At 37.4% G+C, this 17391-nt stretch overlaps 2 protein-coding genes across 2 annotated transcripts; one reads left to right on the forward strand and one right to left on the reverse strand.

The window, feature by feature from the left end:
* The first annotated feature begins 141 nt into the window (after window positions 1–141).
* LOC122047698 (uncharacterized protein At1g32220, chloroplastic-like) lies at window positions 142–5491 on the forward strand. Its single transcript, XM_042609132.1, has 10 exons — window positions 142–485; window positions 906–1023; window positions 1119–1207; window positions 1715–1770; window positions 1846–1901; window positions 2455–2548; window positions 3424–3503; window positions 4675–4717; window positions 4840–4931; window positions 5013–5491. Exons 1-10 carry the CDS (start codon window positions 430–432, stop codon window positions 5184–5186), a joined length of 858 nt encoding a protein of 285 aa, XP_042465066.1. The 5' UTR covers window positions 142–429; the 3' UTR covers window positions 5187–5491.
* Window positions 5492–12102: 6611 nt separating this feature from the next.
* LOC122047699 (cleavage and polyadenylation specificity factor subunit 6-like) lies at window positions 12103–16879 on the reverse strand. The gene is made up of 2 exons (XM_042609133.1): window positions 14785–16879; window positions 12103–12749 (listed from the first exon to the last, which is right to left on the reverse strand). Exon 1 carries the CDS (start codon window positions 16799–16801, stop codon window positions 14906–14908), a length of 1896 nt encoding a protein of 631 aa, XP_042465067.1. The 5' UTR covers window positions 16802–16879; the 3' UTR covers window positions 12103–12749; window positions 14785–14905.
* Window positions 16880–17391: the final 512 nt, after the last annotated feature.

Genomic DNA, 17391 nt, shown 5'->3' on the forward strand with positions numbered 1-17391 from the left:
AATTGAGATAGAATATTTGTTTGTTTGATTGTGGATATATTTGGTGCTAAGTTTTGGTCGGGCCAATGTTGGCTTCTTCGATTTTGGCAATCGCAGCCGGTTCGACCCATGGAGCCATCGTATTAATCCGACCCGACCCGATCCGATCCGGTTTGGCAGCATCGAAGTTCGCAAGCCCGTCGCAGGTACCACCCATTGTCGGTCAGAGGGACTTTGAGCGAGTGAGTGAATCGCGAGGCTGCTACGTTCGCCGGTCGATCACTGGGCAGTCCGCGCTTTGACAACGCAACCGACGGGAGGGAGCAAGTCGGCCTGCAACCAGGCAAAAGGGGCATTTCAGAGTTCCGAACGAACCCACCCCTGCATCTGGCGCCGCCTTTGCCTCGCTGACAGAAGGAAGACGAAGAAGAATTGGGGGCGCCGAGGAGGATGAGATCGATTGTCTCGAGTTTGATCCTCAAGCACTCTTCCGCTTCCCGCTCGCTGTGAGCGTCTCTTGCGATTCTACCTTCTCGATCGTTTGATTTTCCTTCCTTTCTTTTCTAAATACATGGTCGCGTCAATTTTTCGTTCCCGATCGAAACAAGCCGTCCTTTACGATAGATCTTTGTTGTAGCAACTTAGTTTCTGCGGCAAGTGACGTTTTTTTTTATTTTTTTATTTTTTTTTGTGGGGGGGGGGGGTTCAAAATACTCTTTTGATGTCTAAATTTTGATCCTTCATTTGCAGTAAGAACGGTTGCAACATATCTATGACTTTTCTCCTCTTTGCACACACTGTTGAAACATATCGTTCAATTAGATAATGTTAATGGATAACACACACATAAGAATTCGTATTCAAAGTATCTATTAGCTAGTCAGATGTGCCTTTCCCTTATTTATAGTATGAATTTCCGGAAACAGTTCTGCCCGTCTTTTGAGATGTGGAAGATCCTTTTCGACCGAGTCCAATCGTGCAGATGCGCCTCCTAAAGTGGATGAAGCAGAAACCATAAGAGCATCGCCTCCACCGTCAGAAAAGGTGATGTTTCTTTATTGCCTATTGATGTTGCAAGCTTTTTGCTAATTTCTCTCTCACTCTTTTTCTTTTTCTAATTCTTATTCTTCTTATAACAGTTACTTGTACTGGGTGGCAATGGATTCATTGGTTCACACGTTTGCAAAGAGGCTTTGGAGCAAGGAGTATTTGTTTCTAGTCTCAGCAGGTGCATACGTGCTCTATCTGCTCATATTGTAGCCTTGGCATCCTGGCAGTTTGTCTTTAATTGAATAAAAATCAATCTGATTTTTTTAATAGAATTGCAACCTTATCTATAATGAGTTTGGGGGTTTATTAATTTTTTTTTGGTTTTTAGGAACTTTCCTATCTTATTCTTGGTATATTCCGTCTCTCCACTAGATTGGCTGGCATAGTAAACCATTAGATTGGTGTAATGATTTTTTGCTGGTGCTGAGGATTCTGTTTGTGAGAAAACAAGGAAATTTCATCGAATAATCAGTTACATTGAAAAATTAAGATGTTATTGTGATGCAGCTCCATTCTAAATGCATCCTGTTCTAACTCCAATGGGTCAAACAAAAGACTTGGAACCTTTCGACTTATTTTCAGATCCTTCTTGCTTTTAGCTCACAAATTGTGATTTTTTAGCACCTTGATTTTGATTGAACTTGCATAGGATGTGCTTAGCTTTGACGCTTTATTTGTTACCTAGGTCTGGAAGGACATCAATACATGAGCCATGGGTTGATCAAGTTGAGTGGCACCAAGGTTGGAGAAAAAGGATCTTTTCCCTTTCAAAAAAAATTGAGTTCATTATCTAAGTCTAACCTTTCTATTTGACAGGAAACCTTCTCGCACCTGAATCTTGGAAAGATGTTTTGAATAATGTGTCTTCTGTGGTGCGCATTGCTTTCAACTTCTTAGTCATGCATATTGGCCACCTACCCATTTTTGCCTGGAGGCAAACAATTTTATGGATTATTTTGCCTATGCAAAATGATTGAACTTTTACACCATTATAGTAAGAATATGAATATCACGTGATTTGGGATCAACAAATGTTTGAAGAAATCCACATTTCATATGGCATACAGTGTTGATATGTCATGCATCTGGAGGATTTATTATTATTATTATTATTATTATTATTATTATTATTATTATTATTTCAATTTTGAATGTGTCATGCTGCATTTTTGAAGTTTTTAGGATATGCGACTATCACATTAGTTTTTCTAATTATTCAAGTGGAAAATGTTTACCCTCTTGTCATGGCACAGTTGCCTAACATAGCACAATTTAATAGCTATTCATATTGCCATCAAACAGTGAAGATGATAAAACAACAATTTGTTCATGTTCACTTGTTATTCTATTGGAGTAATGACAATGTCATTAGCTATTATAGTATTCAGTTTATGGTTTTGGTAACTTGAATATAAATTTTAACAGATCTCTTGTGTTGGAGGCTTTGGATCCCAGTCCCACATGTACAAGATCAATGGGACTGCAAACATCAATGCCATAAGAGCAGCTGCTGAAAAAGGCACGCCATCTTTTGTTGGTCTTATTCTTCAATAACTAAACTTGCTTTTATTTTGTTTATAGTTTAAATAGACATATGTTTCCTGAATTAATTGTCTGAAAGAAGAAAATAGGAATTGATTTTGGAAATTTAATGTTCATACTTTAGAGATGCAGCCACTTGAAAATGAACTAAATGCTTGGCTTGAAAATGGATATTACGTAATATATCCCTGTGGAAGACTGAACAATGCATTTACTTCTTAAGCTGGTAATCAGATTTTTTTTAATCTGTATAATAGATACTTTTTTTTTCCTACTCCTATCTACCAGAAGTCAGACTTAAATTTCTATATTGATATTATGTATCTAGGTAGTATTTATTAGTGATTTCTGTTTCTTATTGGATGCTAGTTAGTTCTTTCAATTACCTAATACTTACTCCTCATATTCTGTTTTTCATTCTAGTTGCTAAAGTTCCTTATATCCACTTGATGATCCTTTCTGATTCCTAGTTCTTGTACGCATGTGAAAAGTGAAAAATACTGAATCCTGTTGGTATAAGAAACATGGTCATGACAGATTTCACTGCTCTTTACCTGAATTTTTCTTGTTTTTTTTACAGAAAAAATTTACTTCAGTGTTTCAATTTGATTTCTTGAGTTGTGATATTAAAATGTTATTATCACACTCCATGACAAACTGTGAAGTAAAGATTGCATGCCAGACTCGGATTATGATTTGCAACTTAAGAATAGATTGAAATCATTCAAGTATTTATAGTCTCATTTCAGGATGCTATTGTGAAGGGTGTAAGACTTAGAATTTCTTCTTGTAAAGATAAATGATGTGTATACCAAAATATCTATTAGCTAGCCTTTTTGTTCTTGTGGGCAGGTGTAAAAAGATTTGTATATGTATCAGCTGCTGATTTTGGTCCAGTGAATTATCTTTTGCAAGGGTATTTTGAGGGAAAGGTATAATATTTTATTTCTTTTTTATACTTCCGTTTTCCTACAAATTATAGAAAATAATGACTTGTTTCTCGGGACTCAATGATCAATCAATGCCTTTGTTGAATATTCTAGTTTATCTCAGGCTTATGTATAATCTCTGTTTGATTTTTTTTTTAGTTGACACTGTTTGATAGTTGGTATTGCATGTTGTAAGTCAAATCAATTTGCATCCCAGATTATGGATTGTGTTAGCATCTGTTTTAACTGGATAGTGTTAGAATTTTCTGCTTTATCAGGAGTATTAAAGTGCTTTAAATGTTGACGCTTGTCTTATCTCAAATTTTCCTAGATCTTTTGGTTCCACCAGTTATTCCTGTTACATTTAATTTAGGTAATGCAATTGACAAGAATATTTTTTCTTAGGCAGTAGAATATAGTAAGCATTGAATATGAATAAGCATTCTTCTTTTGAATTCCTCTACCTAGACTCATGCCGATTGACACTGAATGGCCTTCCTCTCCTCCTACAGAGCAGCTTAATCTACCTGTCTTTGATCATCTGTTGCAAACTCCGTGCAGCAGCTAATGTCCCCTTCATTAGTAATATGGTGGTTTGATTGAAGAACATAAGAAATCAACCTACATTAGTCCCTTTCCTTGTAAATTTAGGTGCCACCAATGTCCAGGTTTGATCAGCAAGACAATTAAGCCCCATAGGAAAGGAAAGCTGAAGAATGAATCTGTCAGTGCTAATTCACAATTTCCTAGTTTTCTTAGAGTAAGCATTTAGGTTTTGACTGAGTGTATAGTTTTAATTCATTGATTTTCATTTAATGTAAGATTAACTTTATACTGTACTGCAACCCTTATAGGTGATGATGTAGGCCAGATTAACACTTCTTTATCATATGATGTCCTTTTAGCATTTTGCTTACTATTTTCTATGTACTTTGACTGTTGCTTTTGCTCCATTACCTTATCAAATTCAATGTTTGATGCATAAACTTGTCTTCTTTCTCTTACATGATAAATGAAGTTGGATTGCTCCACAAATTAAGAGATAGATGGAGGAAAATATACACTGCTATATTACGTCACTTTAACTTCTCTTTAAAAGGACATCTGATCATGAATGCATTTGATTCTATATTCTATATTTCTGATATCATGTAATTTGCTATTTATGGTTCAGAGAGCTGCTGAAGCAGAACTGTTATCAAAGTTCACATATGGAGGTTATTCTTCCTATCCTGTTTATTAATATAGAATTGATCTTTTGGTAGTCCCATTGATGGAGAAATTTCTTAACACCATCATGTAGCAATTTTTTTTCTTTTAAAAAATTACTTTTTTGCAGGAGTGATTCTCAGACCAGGTTTTGTACACGGAACACGCCGAGTTGGGAATATGAAGATACCTCTAGGCCTAATAGGATCACCGTTAGAGAAGGTACAGCCCATCATCTCTACATTTGTGACAGCGAGAGAAATTGAAACTTGAACTCACCTTGTTTCTTGTGTCGAGCCACAGGTTCTCCAGCATGTAAAGCCACTTAGTAGCATCCCAGTGGTTGGTCCTCTCTTCACGCCTCCAGTTAATGTCACCTCTGTTGCAAAAGTTGCAGTACGGGCTGCTACTGATCCGGTGTTTCCTCCCGGCATCGTCGACGTATATGGCATTCTTCATTACGGCGAACAAAAGTGACAATCTTTTCCTTCGTCAAATTCATCGGAAGCAGACAAACTGTAACTCAGGCTTTAGGTTTACTTTTCTTCCAACATAAAATGGATTATAGGTTTACCGTGCAGTTGTCAATAATTTGAGCTTTGCTTGGCTCGTTCATAAAAAGTTCACATGCTCTTGAGTTCTTTATGAGAACAACTTTCTTCCAGAACCGTCTTTCCATTTTTTTTTCACATCGTCTGTCTGTGTTACGGGTAGTATTTCTTTCCTAAGGTCTTCAGCTTTTGGAACAACATGGTATCATATCAATGTTCTTTAATGTGCTATTTCTGCATTCTCGTTCGTTTCAGTTATGACAAATGTTTATATTCTTTTTCTGATTCAGTTATTGCTAGTAGCAGTATAATCTACCTTCATTTGAAACATTTATCTCGCAAATATTTCTTCAACGCACTGTTTCCTATTTCTAATTCAATCTCCTTTGTAAGCAAAGCTGCCTTTTTTTTTTCTGATTTATATTCTTCTTTGAAGCCATTGGAGAATTGTTCGGCGCAAAGATTTATCACACAAATATTCTTTCACGCTCGGTTTCTTAATATCCTTTTTGAAAGGTGATCACAAAGAATAAAAAATAATAATAATCATAACACAAATGGCATAAGCATCATATAGTTGTGATACATCAACCTTTTCATTGAAAGCTACTCTTTCTGTTGGTAGTTTACTCATTTTACTCTCTGCCTGACTTTACTTATTCTTCAAGTTGTAAGAATCAAATGCATTATCCTCAAATTGTTCCGACACTTTTTCTTTATTTGTGATTAAAATTGTTCTTCATCTGGAAGAACTGCTAAAGTTTTTATTATCTCTCATTTGGAAGCTAAATCTGATGCTTAATCTGTGTGACCATGAGTTCTTGTTACATCTGCAAAATAGTTTCTCTGTTTATCAAATTCCTTGATGAAATATTGTTGCTCGAGCAGCCTAAAGATGATTCTTAACGAAAAGAACTCATCTTTTCGTTGAACTATGAAAATCACAGCCCAGAAAAGGAGACTAGTAAGAACAGTTTCCGAGTATGGGCGGCGGATCGATCAGCTTCGTGTATTTGATGTGTCAAAATGCAAGCTTCCGAGTATTTTTTTATCTGAATCTTCATTTCATGTCTTTTTTTTTATATAAGAGGTATTTGATGGTAGTAAAAGGTGGAATTCATCAATTTAGCGGTCTCACATGGTCAATTTCATGATCATTTATGAAGAGATAAATCAAGAAGCTATAGTTGATCAGTATCAAAAAGGATAAGAGTTACTAATCAACTCAATCTTGTTCGAAGAGCGCTCCGAGGACGAGGATAAGAGTTACTCAAACATTCAAAGCTCGGGTGTGATTGACAAACGCATAATGACCTTTTCTAAGGTTCTTTTGTCAAGCAATAGTCGGAGTTGGCTCACCGACAACCTGGTTGTCGGTTACAACACTAGTCGAACGGTTTCCTTAAGCCAACATGGAACAAGGTCCTCTTAGCCATCCAAACCTTAAAATAATTCTGTCTTGGTTAACCATGGCCCACGCCCTAACTTCTTTTACCATCTATAAATAGATCCTCTTCCCTTATGGCACTTCATCAACTCTTCTTACACACTAAATACATACAACACCATGATCCCTTCGAGCTCATTGCAGTCATGGAGCTCTCCGCTTCCCTATCTCTTCGGAGCTCTTGCAGCCATGGTGGGCCTCATCACCATTGCACTCATCGTGCTTGCTTGTACACGGTCTAAGTCGCCTGACCGCGACCCCGAATCAGCGTGCCCGCAACAAGTTGTGATCCTTCCCTTAGACATGGAGCCCAAGATTGTGGTCATCATGGCTGGGGATGCCTTCCCCAAGTTCATCGCGAAGCCCCTTGTTGGTTTGAAGATTTAAGACTTCTCGAGCGATCAATTTTGTTCCATCCTTTTTTGTTTTTTTTGTTGTTCCGAAGACAATTTTGTTTCGAACCTGTACTGAGTTTATGAGCTTGTAGAAGCTTGATGAAATGTCTTCAAGCACGCTTACTTTTCCTCCTCTAAGGAAGTTGAGTAAACATACTCCTTTCGATAAACTCTGCCGACTATATAAATTTATCCGTCATCAAACTCGATATAAAACCATATTGTTACGATTACTATAATCTATCTACTGAACTCATGTTTATTTGAACACAATATTTTTTTAAACAAAAATAATATCGAAACAAAAAACCTTGAGAATATATAATTTGAAATATATTTAAACTTTTCCGATATGTTCTTGCCTTGAAATTTGATTTGTTTTACGCTTTTGCTTTTCTAGTTTTTATTAAAAAAGGAAAAAAAATAAAATATTTATCAAATGGAAAAAAAAAAGAGATAAAGGGAGCCATGTGCAAAGATAATGATAAGTTTACATACAATAGGTGGTCCAATCCTTTCTCAAGATAAGTTTATATATAATAGATGGTCCAATCCTTTCCAATCTTTATCAAATGAAAAAAGATACTATTTTTTTATTTTATTTCCATCAATCATATTAATCCATAGCAAATTTAGAATGATGAATCTATTCTTCCTTCAAGTGCCTCTCATAAACAAAAGAAAAATGCTTCCTTTCATATAGTTGCTTCTTACATTAATTTTATTTCTTTCGTTTCATTTCATGGAATTGTTCTCCTTCCAATTGTTAACCATTGGAAAGAACCATGAAACACTCTCCCACTTCAATATATCTATTCAAAAACAAACTTCTCCATCAAGTGTTTGCCCACTAGATGACACTTTTTCTCACCCAATCATTATATTCCATTGCGAGGATGATGAGTGATTTTCACTATTTTGTCGAACAAGGCCCTTGATTATTAGAAATATCCAAAAACAGCTAGTCGGAAATATTAGACACAACTAGATCCAAATTTTAAAAAGATACAACAAGATGTGTTTCAAAAAAAAAAAAAAACTTATCATAAACACCATTCTAAATCATACAAGAAGCTGATTTTAAAGATAGTTTATAGCCATGAAATACAAGTCCAAAGGCACATTTTGGTAAAAACAAATAGATTTATAGAACACAAATTGATCTTTTCTAAAAGTTATCGTAAATTTTGATACACCCTACATACCATATAGATATATACCATTCATATCGAAAAATCTGATATACCAAAAATTTTGAAACAATATTATACGAGATCAAATTTTTCAGTATCAATATCGATATAAAATTTACTATTTTTTAATATTTTGATATATACCGAATAAATTCTTTGATACCCCTAAAAATTCAGCATAAATCATAGTGGTATTGAATTTTAAAATTCACCATTATTTGGGTTATGAATTTCGAAATTCATCACCAATATGGTAGTAGATTTTGAAAATGCAGATGGTGTTGATTTTTGAAATTAAGTACCATTGTGATTCATGATATTTTTTTTCCTTTTATGAAAAGAATAATTTAGAATTGGTGAAAAAATAAGTTTCAAAAAATATATCGATCATTGTGTTAATAATAATTTTATTTATATGATTTAATAATTTATAATTTACAAATGATATGGACGATATAAAATTTATTTCATATTAAAAAATCTGATATACTAAAGTTTATGTATAATATTAGTATAATTTTTCTTATATCTAAATTTTCAATATAGTATATGATATCATATATAAAATTCAGTATACTATCTCTAATTCTTTCTAATTTTTAAGGGGTTCTTTGGTAAAATATTTTCTTTTTGCTTTTAATTTTTAAGCCTCAAAAATAAATAAAATACCAATATTAAAATTTGGTGTTAGATTGTGTTTGTTTAGGAAGCGGCGCATTGCAGGCGTTTTTGCATGGTGGTGAGATAAAGAAGTTAAGGAGATGCTTAAAGTTGTTGTAGCTTTTGCTTTTTACATCTTTAAACGCCAGTGGGGAGCATTTCATATCCATCATCATACTTTCCACTTTGCTCACAACTACATTTTCCAAAAAGTATTTTGTTTTGACTTTTAAAAATAATAATACTTTAAACATTTATCCAATATCCAAAATATTACTTTTAAATAAAGAGTTTTAAATAAAGGAGAAAAGGGATTTATAGACAAAGAACTACTACACTTTACCATCCAAATGTATTTCATTTTGGATTTCATCATCAAAATGTATTCCTAATTTTATTTATCATTTCTCAATTTAAAAATGAGCAAGCTTAGTTGAGCCCACAAATTTTATAATAAGATGGCAAGGAACAAACAAAAGCAAGTGGGGGTTTTAAAACCTATGTGAAGTGACTATCCACCTCATCATCACAACTAAGGATGCTTCCTTCATCTTATATAAACAAAAAAATATATGTAAATAAACAAACAATTCCATTGTTAGATTTGATTTTTTTTTTATTTCATAAATATTTTAGAGTAGATATAGAAACACAACTAGGAGTATAAACGAACTAAGCCACTCGCGAGCTATTCAGGTTCGGCGCAAAAAAAAAAAAATCGTTCGAGTTCATTTGATTAAGTTAACGAGCCGAGCTCAACACTAATCTCGAGCTCGAAAACATTATCAAATCGAGCTCGAACTTAACAGTATTTGGTTCGTGAGCTTGTAAACATGTTTGTTTAGAGGCTCACGAACATGTTTATTAAGAGGCTCATGAACATATTCGTTATATATATACATATTGATGCGGTGATTAGGCGGGGCCCCACCCTACTGTCGCGTGGAGGTCATAGTCAAGATAGTCAATAGGTGGATGTTGTTAGTCGATCGGGCGAGTTATATGCCGATTGGGGGTTGAACACCGACCCATCGTGTTGGCACAGGGAGTAATCAAACCGACGCTCAAGGGACGCGTAGAAGCCGAGCCTAACAGCTCCCCCGCTCGGCTTAACAACAGACTCCACATCAGTCGAGCATGCGGACAGTGAGCTTCCGGCTGAGCGGCCTTCCCGCTCGGCCCAGCAATAGATCAGGACAGCGGATTTCCGACCGAGCGGCTCTCCCGCTCGGCGCGACAGCGGACTTTTAGCCGAGCGACTATTCAGCTCAGCGTGGCAGCAGATAGCACATGGATAACATAATTTTAGCTGAGCGGTCATTCCGTTCGACCAAGCAATAGACACAGCGGGATATCCTTCGATATCTTTTTGGGAGCTAGTGTCGCTGACAGGAGGCATGGCCAGACAGAGGATAGTACGACGGAAGCTTCCACTGTCACTTCAGAGATATGCTCGATTTGTTAAGGTACTGTATCAGGGACACTTGACTGACATATCTTCTCATGAAAAACTTGGGAAAGTGTGTCCGCTTTAAGAAGCATGCACACATGCTACAGGAGTCCTATATAAAAGGGGGTCCAGGCATTGGCGGAGGTATGTTTTTTTCTCGCGATTTCTACTGTTGCGCTACAACTCTCTTTGCTTCTTCTTGTTTCGTCGGAGACTGACTTGAGCGTCGGAGAGCCATCGCCGGGGACTCCTTCCCTGGCTCGGCACTGACGCTGCTTGTGTTGCAGGCGAGAGCGAAGTTCACCGGAAGTTAGCAAGAGCATCACGTCCCCAGCATCCGTCTCCCCGACTTTCGGGCAGAATCATAAACGAACTCGAATTAATCTCGTTTAATTTTTAAACGAGCTTTTTCCGAACTAAGCTTGAGTCGAACTTGAGCTATTTAATTTTATTACGAGCCGAGCTCAAGCTTAAGAACTAAAGCTCGAATCGAATTCGAGCCGAGCTCAAATTTAAGGATAACAAGCTGAGCTCGAACTCAAGCCTCTTTATGTTCACTCATCTCGACTCGTTTACCTCCCTAAACACAGCAATATTTGCTATCAGGACAGTTGAAAAAAAAGCGACCACATCAATTTTGTGCTAGACTGAACTAGAAAGAATCAAATTCTTCTTCTTTATCAAACAGTGACATCTTGGTGTTTATTTTTTTTTTTTCAATAGAAAAAAAAATCATAATGATCTTATCTCCATCATCATTAATTGAAACAAGAATCTTGGTGTGTCATTGCACAAAGATTTACTTTTTGTAAATGGAATATGATATTTGTCTCCTATTTTATTTGAGAATATTTTTTTAGATAATAATAATAATAAATTTGTCGTTACGTACAATTCCATTTTTGTGTTATCTCCTCCTAACATTTTGTTTATATAATGTAGATGACAGTTTATAGTACTAATAAATCAGAAAAAATTATTTTTAAAAATTCAAAATATCAATAAGTAATCAAATTCAAAAGTTCTTGATGGGTTTAAAAGTGAAGGATTATATTCGCAATTAATTATTTTTATTACAATACTGCTACAACTATTAAAAGGCATACTCGGTACTCTGATCGCTAGTTCTACACTTCTGGGGTTACTTCGCAAGTTATAATTAGAGATCATGCATATGCAGATGAATGCAACAGCTGTGAGCTCAAGTGAACTATGTTTCATCTCGTAACCCTAGCAAAGTATAATGCTGATGACGAAGACATGAGTCTCATTGAGGGCTTCTGATGTTTGGATCAGTAAATTTGAGGATTTCAGGAGACTCAGTGCATAGAGGCTAGCACTGGGTGCTCAAGGATATAGTTGACAGCAAAAAATGAAAGAACTTACAAACTCATCCACATGACTGTATTGGATCCAACCTCTACACTCGATGACACAGAGCTTCATGGCACTCCAATAGTGTACAGCTTCCATGTGCCGGGAGAACTCAGCTAACGATGTTTTACAGATATGGTAGTTGTCCTCAAGCCAGTAAGAGGGAGGATATAGGAGATAACTCATAAGCTGGCCTCCTCTCAGCCAAGTCAGCAATAAGATCTCACTGCTCTAGGATCATTTCAGAAGCTGAAGGGTTTACTACTATAGTTCCAAAGACTCTTGTTACCAAGAACAATGTGATAAATGAATGAGGGTTCCAATTCAAAAAAGAATAATTTTCATTACTATGGCAAGTATTTACATGGAGGAGAATGTAACAAAAAATATTCCCCATTATTGCCACATTTAGGCATGCCTATAATATTAGGCACTACAAACAAATAAATAGAAGAAAAAACAACATAATCAACAATGTAAGCAGAACCTAGGGAACACATTTCATGGGTTGACCATTTACAAAAAATAAATAAAAAAAAAAGGAACTAAATTTGGCTAGGATATCTTAGTGTTACAGCAAGGAAAAGTCGAACAGTCATTAAGAACAATTTAATTAAACATATCAATAACAGGGTGTCATGGTCAGCTAAAACCCATCATAATGCCCTTGAAGGACCACACATCATTTATCTGATTCACTAATCTTGCATCATTTATCTTAAAAAGCTGCATAAAAGTACCATGACTGATTGCATATCATAACTGATGTAGTATCTTAGCAAAATGTGTCTCAGCGGAATAATCACACTAGAAAAGTCCCAAAATAGCATTTATAAGATCACCAGCAGCAAGTTCATTTTAACTTAAGCATCGAGTACCAAAGATGTGTATGACTAGGTCAATCCTGAAGACCAGTAACAGGCCAGCGAGTCGCCCGATAGAGAGGTGAAGGCACCAAAGTATTTTCTAGCTGCAATTATAAAGTGCACGGTCAATGCCAATGAAAACAACTGTATCCAAAAGAAAGCTCAGATTAAAGAAGCTACGATACAGCAAATATTTGAGGAATAAATTGTATACCATATAAAAAGTTACCAAAACATGATCCAATTGAAGTAATTGCTCTATCAATGGTCCAAGAAGAATTGAGGATACCATGCCCACATAATTGCATACCATTACAGGGTTGCATATCAAGAATACATTTGTTTGTATACATCTTAATTTGCTTAGGTATTCTAGCTTTGGATTGTATATCAACGAAAGATAACACAAGTAGTCAGTCTCATAATTGGAATCCACATTGATGTTTATGGGAATTACATATTTGTGTTATTGGCTATATCAAAGTATGACAGGTGTATTTATTAGATCATGTAGTCATGAAAACTCAGAAATTAAAGTACATGTTAGAAAAATTGTCAACAATCAAGGTCACCTAACAAATATCAGCAATGTCTTTCCCTCTATGAGCTCTATTAAATGCTACATCACTAATGATATTAAAATCAATTGAAATAATTTGTTATTACATTGATGCCAAATTCCCTCTACCCCTTTCATCTTCGTCTCCGGTAGATTCAACTAATCCAGCTATAAAATCTATTGGTATCTTTAAAAATGTTAATATATCATTTCAACCTATTTTCTAAAAGTTTATCTATTGGAGCTATCAGTTAATACCTAATTGGTTGTGAATATTAGCATTATTTTACTTTATAATTTCTAGTAACTACGGTATCCATCTTAGAATTCGTTACTTCCTACAATATCAATACTTTGATCAACAAGCCATGTTGGATTGCTAAATGTTATAATATTTTCATTTTAACTAATATGAACATGCCAGTCACATTAAGACTAAGAATACCTTTCAATCATCCATTCCTTATTCTGTTGATACTCATTCTTTATCCTGTCAATGATATCTTCATCGACATCACCTCTTTTTTAATAATAATTAGCAAATTCAGTATTTCATTTCAAGTTACAAGAACAACAACAACAATCAAGCCTTATCCTACTAGGTGGAGTTGATTATATGGATCCTTCTATGCCTTATGCTCAATCCCCTATTATATCATCATCAATATTTAAATAAATTTTATCTTGTATTATTGTCGCTAACCAAGTCTTTTTTAGCATTCCTCTCTCTCGTTTGATGTGCATATTTGTCATAGTTTTACAGCCTAACTGGGGCATTTATTGGCTGTCAATTCATTTCATGTTACTTAAACAACATTTCATATCTACAACATAATGAAATCTGGGGGGACACACACGCCCCTAAGTTGTCTACAAAATATGGCCATAACAAAACAATAAACATTAGAAGTTTGATGAGAGTAACAAACTTTGAAGTGAGAATGCAGTATGCATGATTCAACATTATAGTGGTGGTAAACATTTCTTGATGGACTTGTTAATAACGTGGACTAATAAGTATTTCATCACATGATAACCACAATATATATACTTCACATGTTCATTAGCCAAATCTAATGACTTGCATATGGGATCATATTATCCACAAACTATAAGCCATCAAATCATCAGCATCAGTTTGTTCTTATTGTGACAATCAAGATGTATTAAAAATCTAATATCTCATAAAAGATGCTGAGTTTAAGGTAGTAACCAACAGAAAGGAAATTATTTTAACCTAATAACATTTGTAAACCGGACTCTGCCTAAAAGTTTAAGAACTTACACCCTATAAGTGTGCAATGCTACACATAATCATGTAGGATCAATTTGACAATTATGATACAACAATAAAACGGGGAATGCATTAAGACCATTCATATGCTTATTTTAAAATAATTACTAAACCTAATCACAATTATGGGAAGCTGATTTTTTATTCTTGAAAACCTCTAGCAAAGAGAAACTATTGAAACATTGATTAGTGATGTGCTTTTTGTTATTCTTATGGAGGACTTACCAAGAGATCACATGACTATCATTAGCATATATAAATAGATAGGAGAAAAAAAAATGCTTACTTCTTCAATCTGGTGACTGAGCCAGGCCCTTACAAGAATTCTCAGGTATCTAGGACTAGCAGCGAAAGCAACTACTAAAACTTCTGATCTTTTGAGTAGAGAAAGTTGCAAAGGGCCTGAATCATTCAGGTGTCTGGCGGCGCCTTTTTGAATGTTCAACCTCCCGTGACTTACTGCGAGGCCTAGACGATCTTCCTCTAGCCCAGTCCTCATCACGCTCTGGTTCACGATCCCTGTGCCTATAGCGATCCCCATGCCTATCTCTGTCATCTCGATGCCTATCACGTTCACGATCAAACTCTCGCTCCCTTTCCCTATCTCTATCCCTATCTCTCTCCCTGTCTCTGTCCCTTTCTCTTTCCCTCTCCCTCTCTCGATCCCTCTCCCGATTCATTTCCTTTTCTCTCCCTGAATCTCTTTCCCTCTCATCACGGTGTTTCCTCTCCTGCCAATCTTGTCCAGAACCCATTTCTTTCTCCTTTTCGTGTCTTCTTTCTGGAGCACCATATCGATCTCTTTCAGCTATCCTCTCTTTCCCATGGCTCCCTTCTCCATACTGTTGATCAGATGCAGCATCCTCCCCATAGCTTGATTGCTCTTCACCACCCCAACCACCCAAGTTGGGATCAGACCACATCCCAACACCACCAGGCGCCAAACCCCGTCCAAAGAAAGCAGGATTGACATGCGGTGCCACAACAGGAGGGAATGAAGGCATCATTCCAGGAAAAGGAGCTCCAGCTGCACCTCCAGGGAAACCGCCAAAGCCAGCACCCATTCTCCCCATAGCTGCACCATAGCCCATAGGGTCGAATCCTTGACCAATCATAGCTCCAGGATGTAGAACTGGTGGCGGTGGGGCAACCATACCGCCGTTGCCCATAATTCCTCTTCCACCAACTGGACCCATTCTGTTCCTCATGTTACCCATTGGCCCACGGTTCCCCATTCCACCACCTCTTCCCCAATTTCCACCACCGCCTCCACCACCACCTCCACCGCGCCCAAAGTTGTTGTTGCCAACTGAAGGCCCGCCACCTCCTCTGCCCTTCTGAGGAGGTGCTGGCGGTTGCGTCTGAGACATCACCTGTTGATTCTTGTTCACTTGGTTCTCACCCATTTTCCGGACAGTGAATGGCGATGCTTGGGCAACAACGCAAGGCCTGCCATTGAAAATGTGACCATTCATACCCTCCTTACAGGCGGCCGCCGCCATTGGATCGTAGAAGTCAACCTGGCAGTATCCCTTTGATTTTCCGCTTGCCCTCTCGTCAAAAAATTTCACTTCTTTAACCTGCCCATACTTGCACAGCTCAGCCTCAATCTCTGCGTCAGTAGTCCACCAATGGAGATCCCCAACGAACAGAGTAGTCCCACCAACTCCTCCACTGCCACCTGCGTCACCTCCATTAGCATTCCCAACAGTTATCACGCTGCCTCCACCACTCCCTTGCTTCTGAAAGCCCTCGTTTCCGAAGCCACCTCCTTGCCTCTGAAAACTCTCATTTTGGAAGCTATTGTTTCCATTCTGACTCTGGATCTGCGCAAATCCACCAGAAGGCTGGCCCATGTCAGGCCTACCAGCGGGTACAGGCGGTGGAGGGAGCGGAGGTGCCGCTTGTCTAGCCGCAACAGCCGGCTCGACGCCTCCCCTAAAACCCTGGTCATGGAAACCCCCAGATCTATCAAGGGACCGCTCGATCTTAGGTTCCGCCACGATACCCGGGATCTGGACCCTCTCCGAAGCCTCCTCCACAGGCTGCTGCACCTGCGGAGGCATAGGTCGTGGCGGCTGCGGCGGTTGTAGCGGCGGCGGAGCGTCGCTCCGCTGCTCCTCCACCGGTTGAAAACCCCCCGCGCCATCTCTATTGTCGAACGTCTGATGAAACCCCTCGCCGACGTTGACATCGCTGTAGAGGTCATCATAGTCGTCGTCTTCACCGTAGAACTGCTCCTCGTCCTGGATCGCCGAGATCGCCTCGTTACGGTGGAACCCACCGCCACCGCCGTGATCCATCTCGTCAAATGGGGATCGATCTCCGGCTCGGAAAGCAACGAAAGAAAACCCTAATCTTCGATGCGGGCACCGCAAAACGAGAAGACTCGTTAAATACGATAATGTTTCTATTATACCCTCGGATTATGATAACTTAAGCTTTCCATGATTACTACCTCTTAATCTCCGTCCATCCTGTGGTGATATGCTCCAAGATTCGGGAATCCACCGATGCAATAAAATAGTTACAGTAACATTGCGAGTCTACCGGACTGGATTGACCGCCGCTGTTCCCCGCGACTGAATGATTGGACAGACGACGCGACTCCGGGAGATCTTGGCCGTTATTTTTGAGCACGTGATTTTACTTGACGGTCAAGATATGAAGCACCCACGACCTAATTAAACTAAATAAATATATTTAATATCTGGTTTTGTTTACTCCAATAAAATATTTACATTTCATATTAAAATTTAATTTGTAACTAATCGGTCATTTTCTATTAAATAATAATTATCATTTTCTATTAAAATAATAATAAAATGGATAAAATTCTTTTTTACAATTATAAGTGTGTACCTAGTTCATCCACACTTTAGTTAAAGTTCTA

The sequence above is a fragment of the Zingiber officinale genome, chromosome 2B (genome assembly GCF_018446385.1).
Source record: "Zingiber officinale cultivar Zhangliang chromosome 2B, Zo_v1.1, whole genome shotgun sequence".
NCBI lineage: Eukaryota > Viridiplantae > Streptophyta > Magnoliopsida > Zingiberales > Zingiberaceae > Zingiber > Zingiber officinale.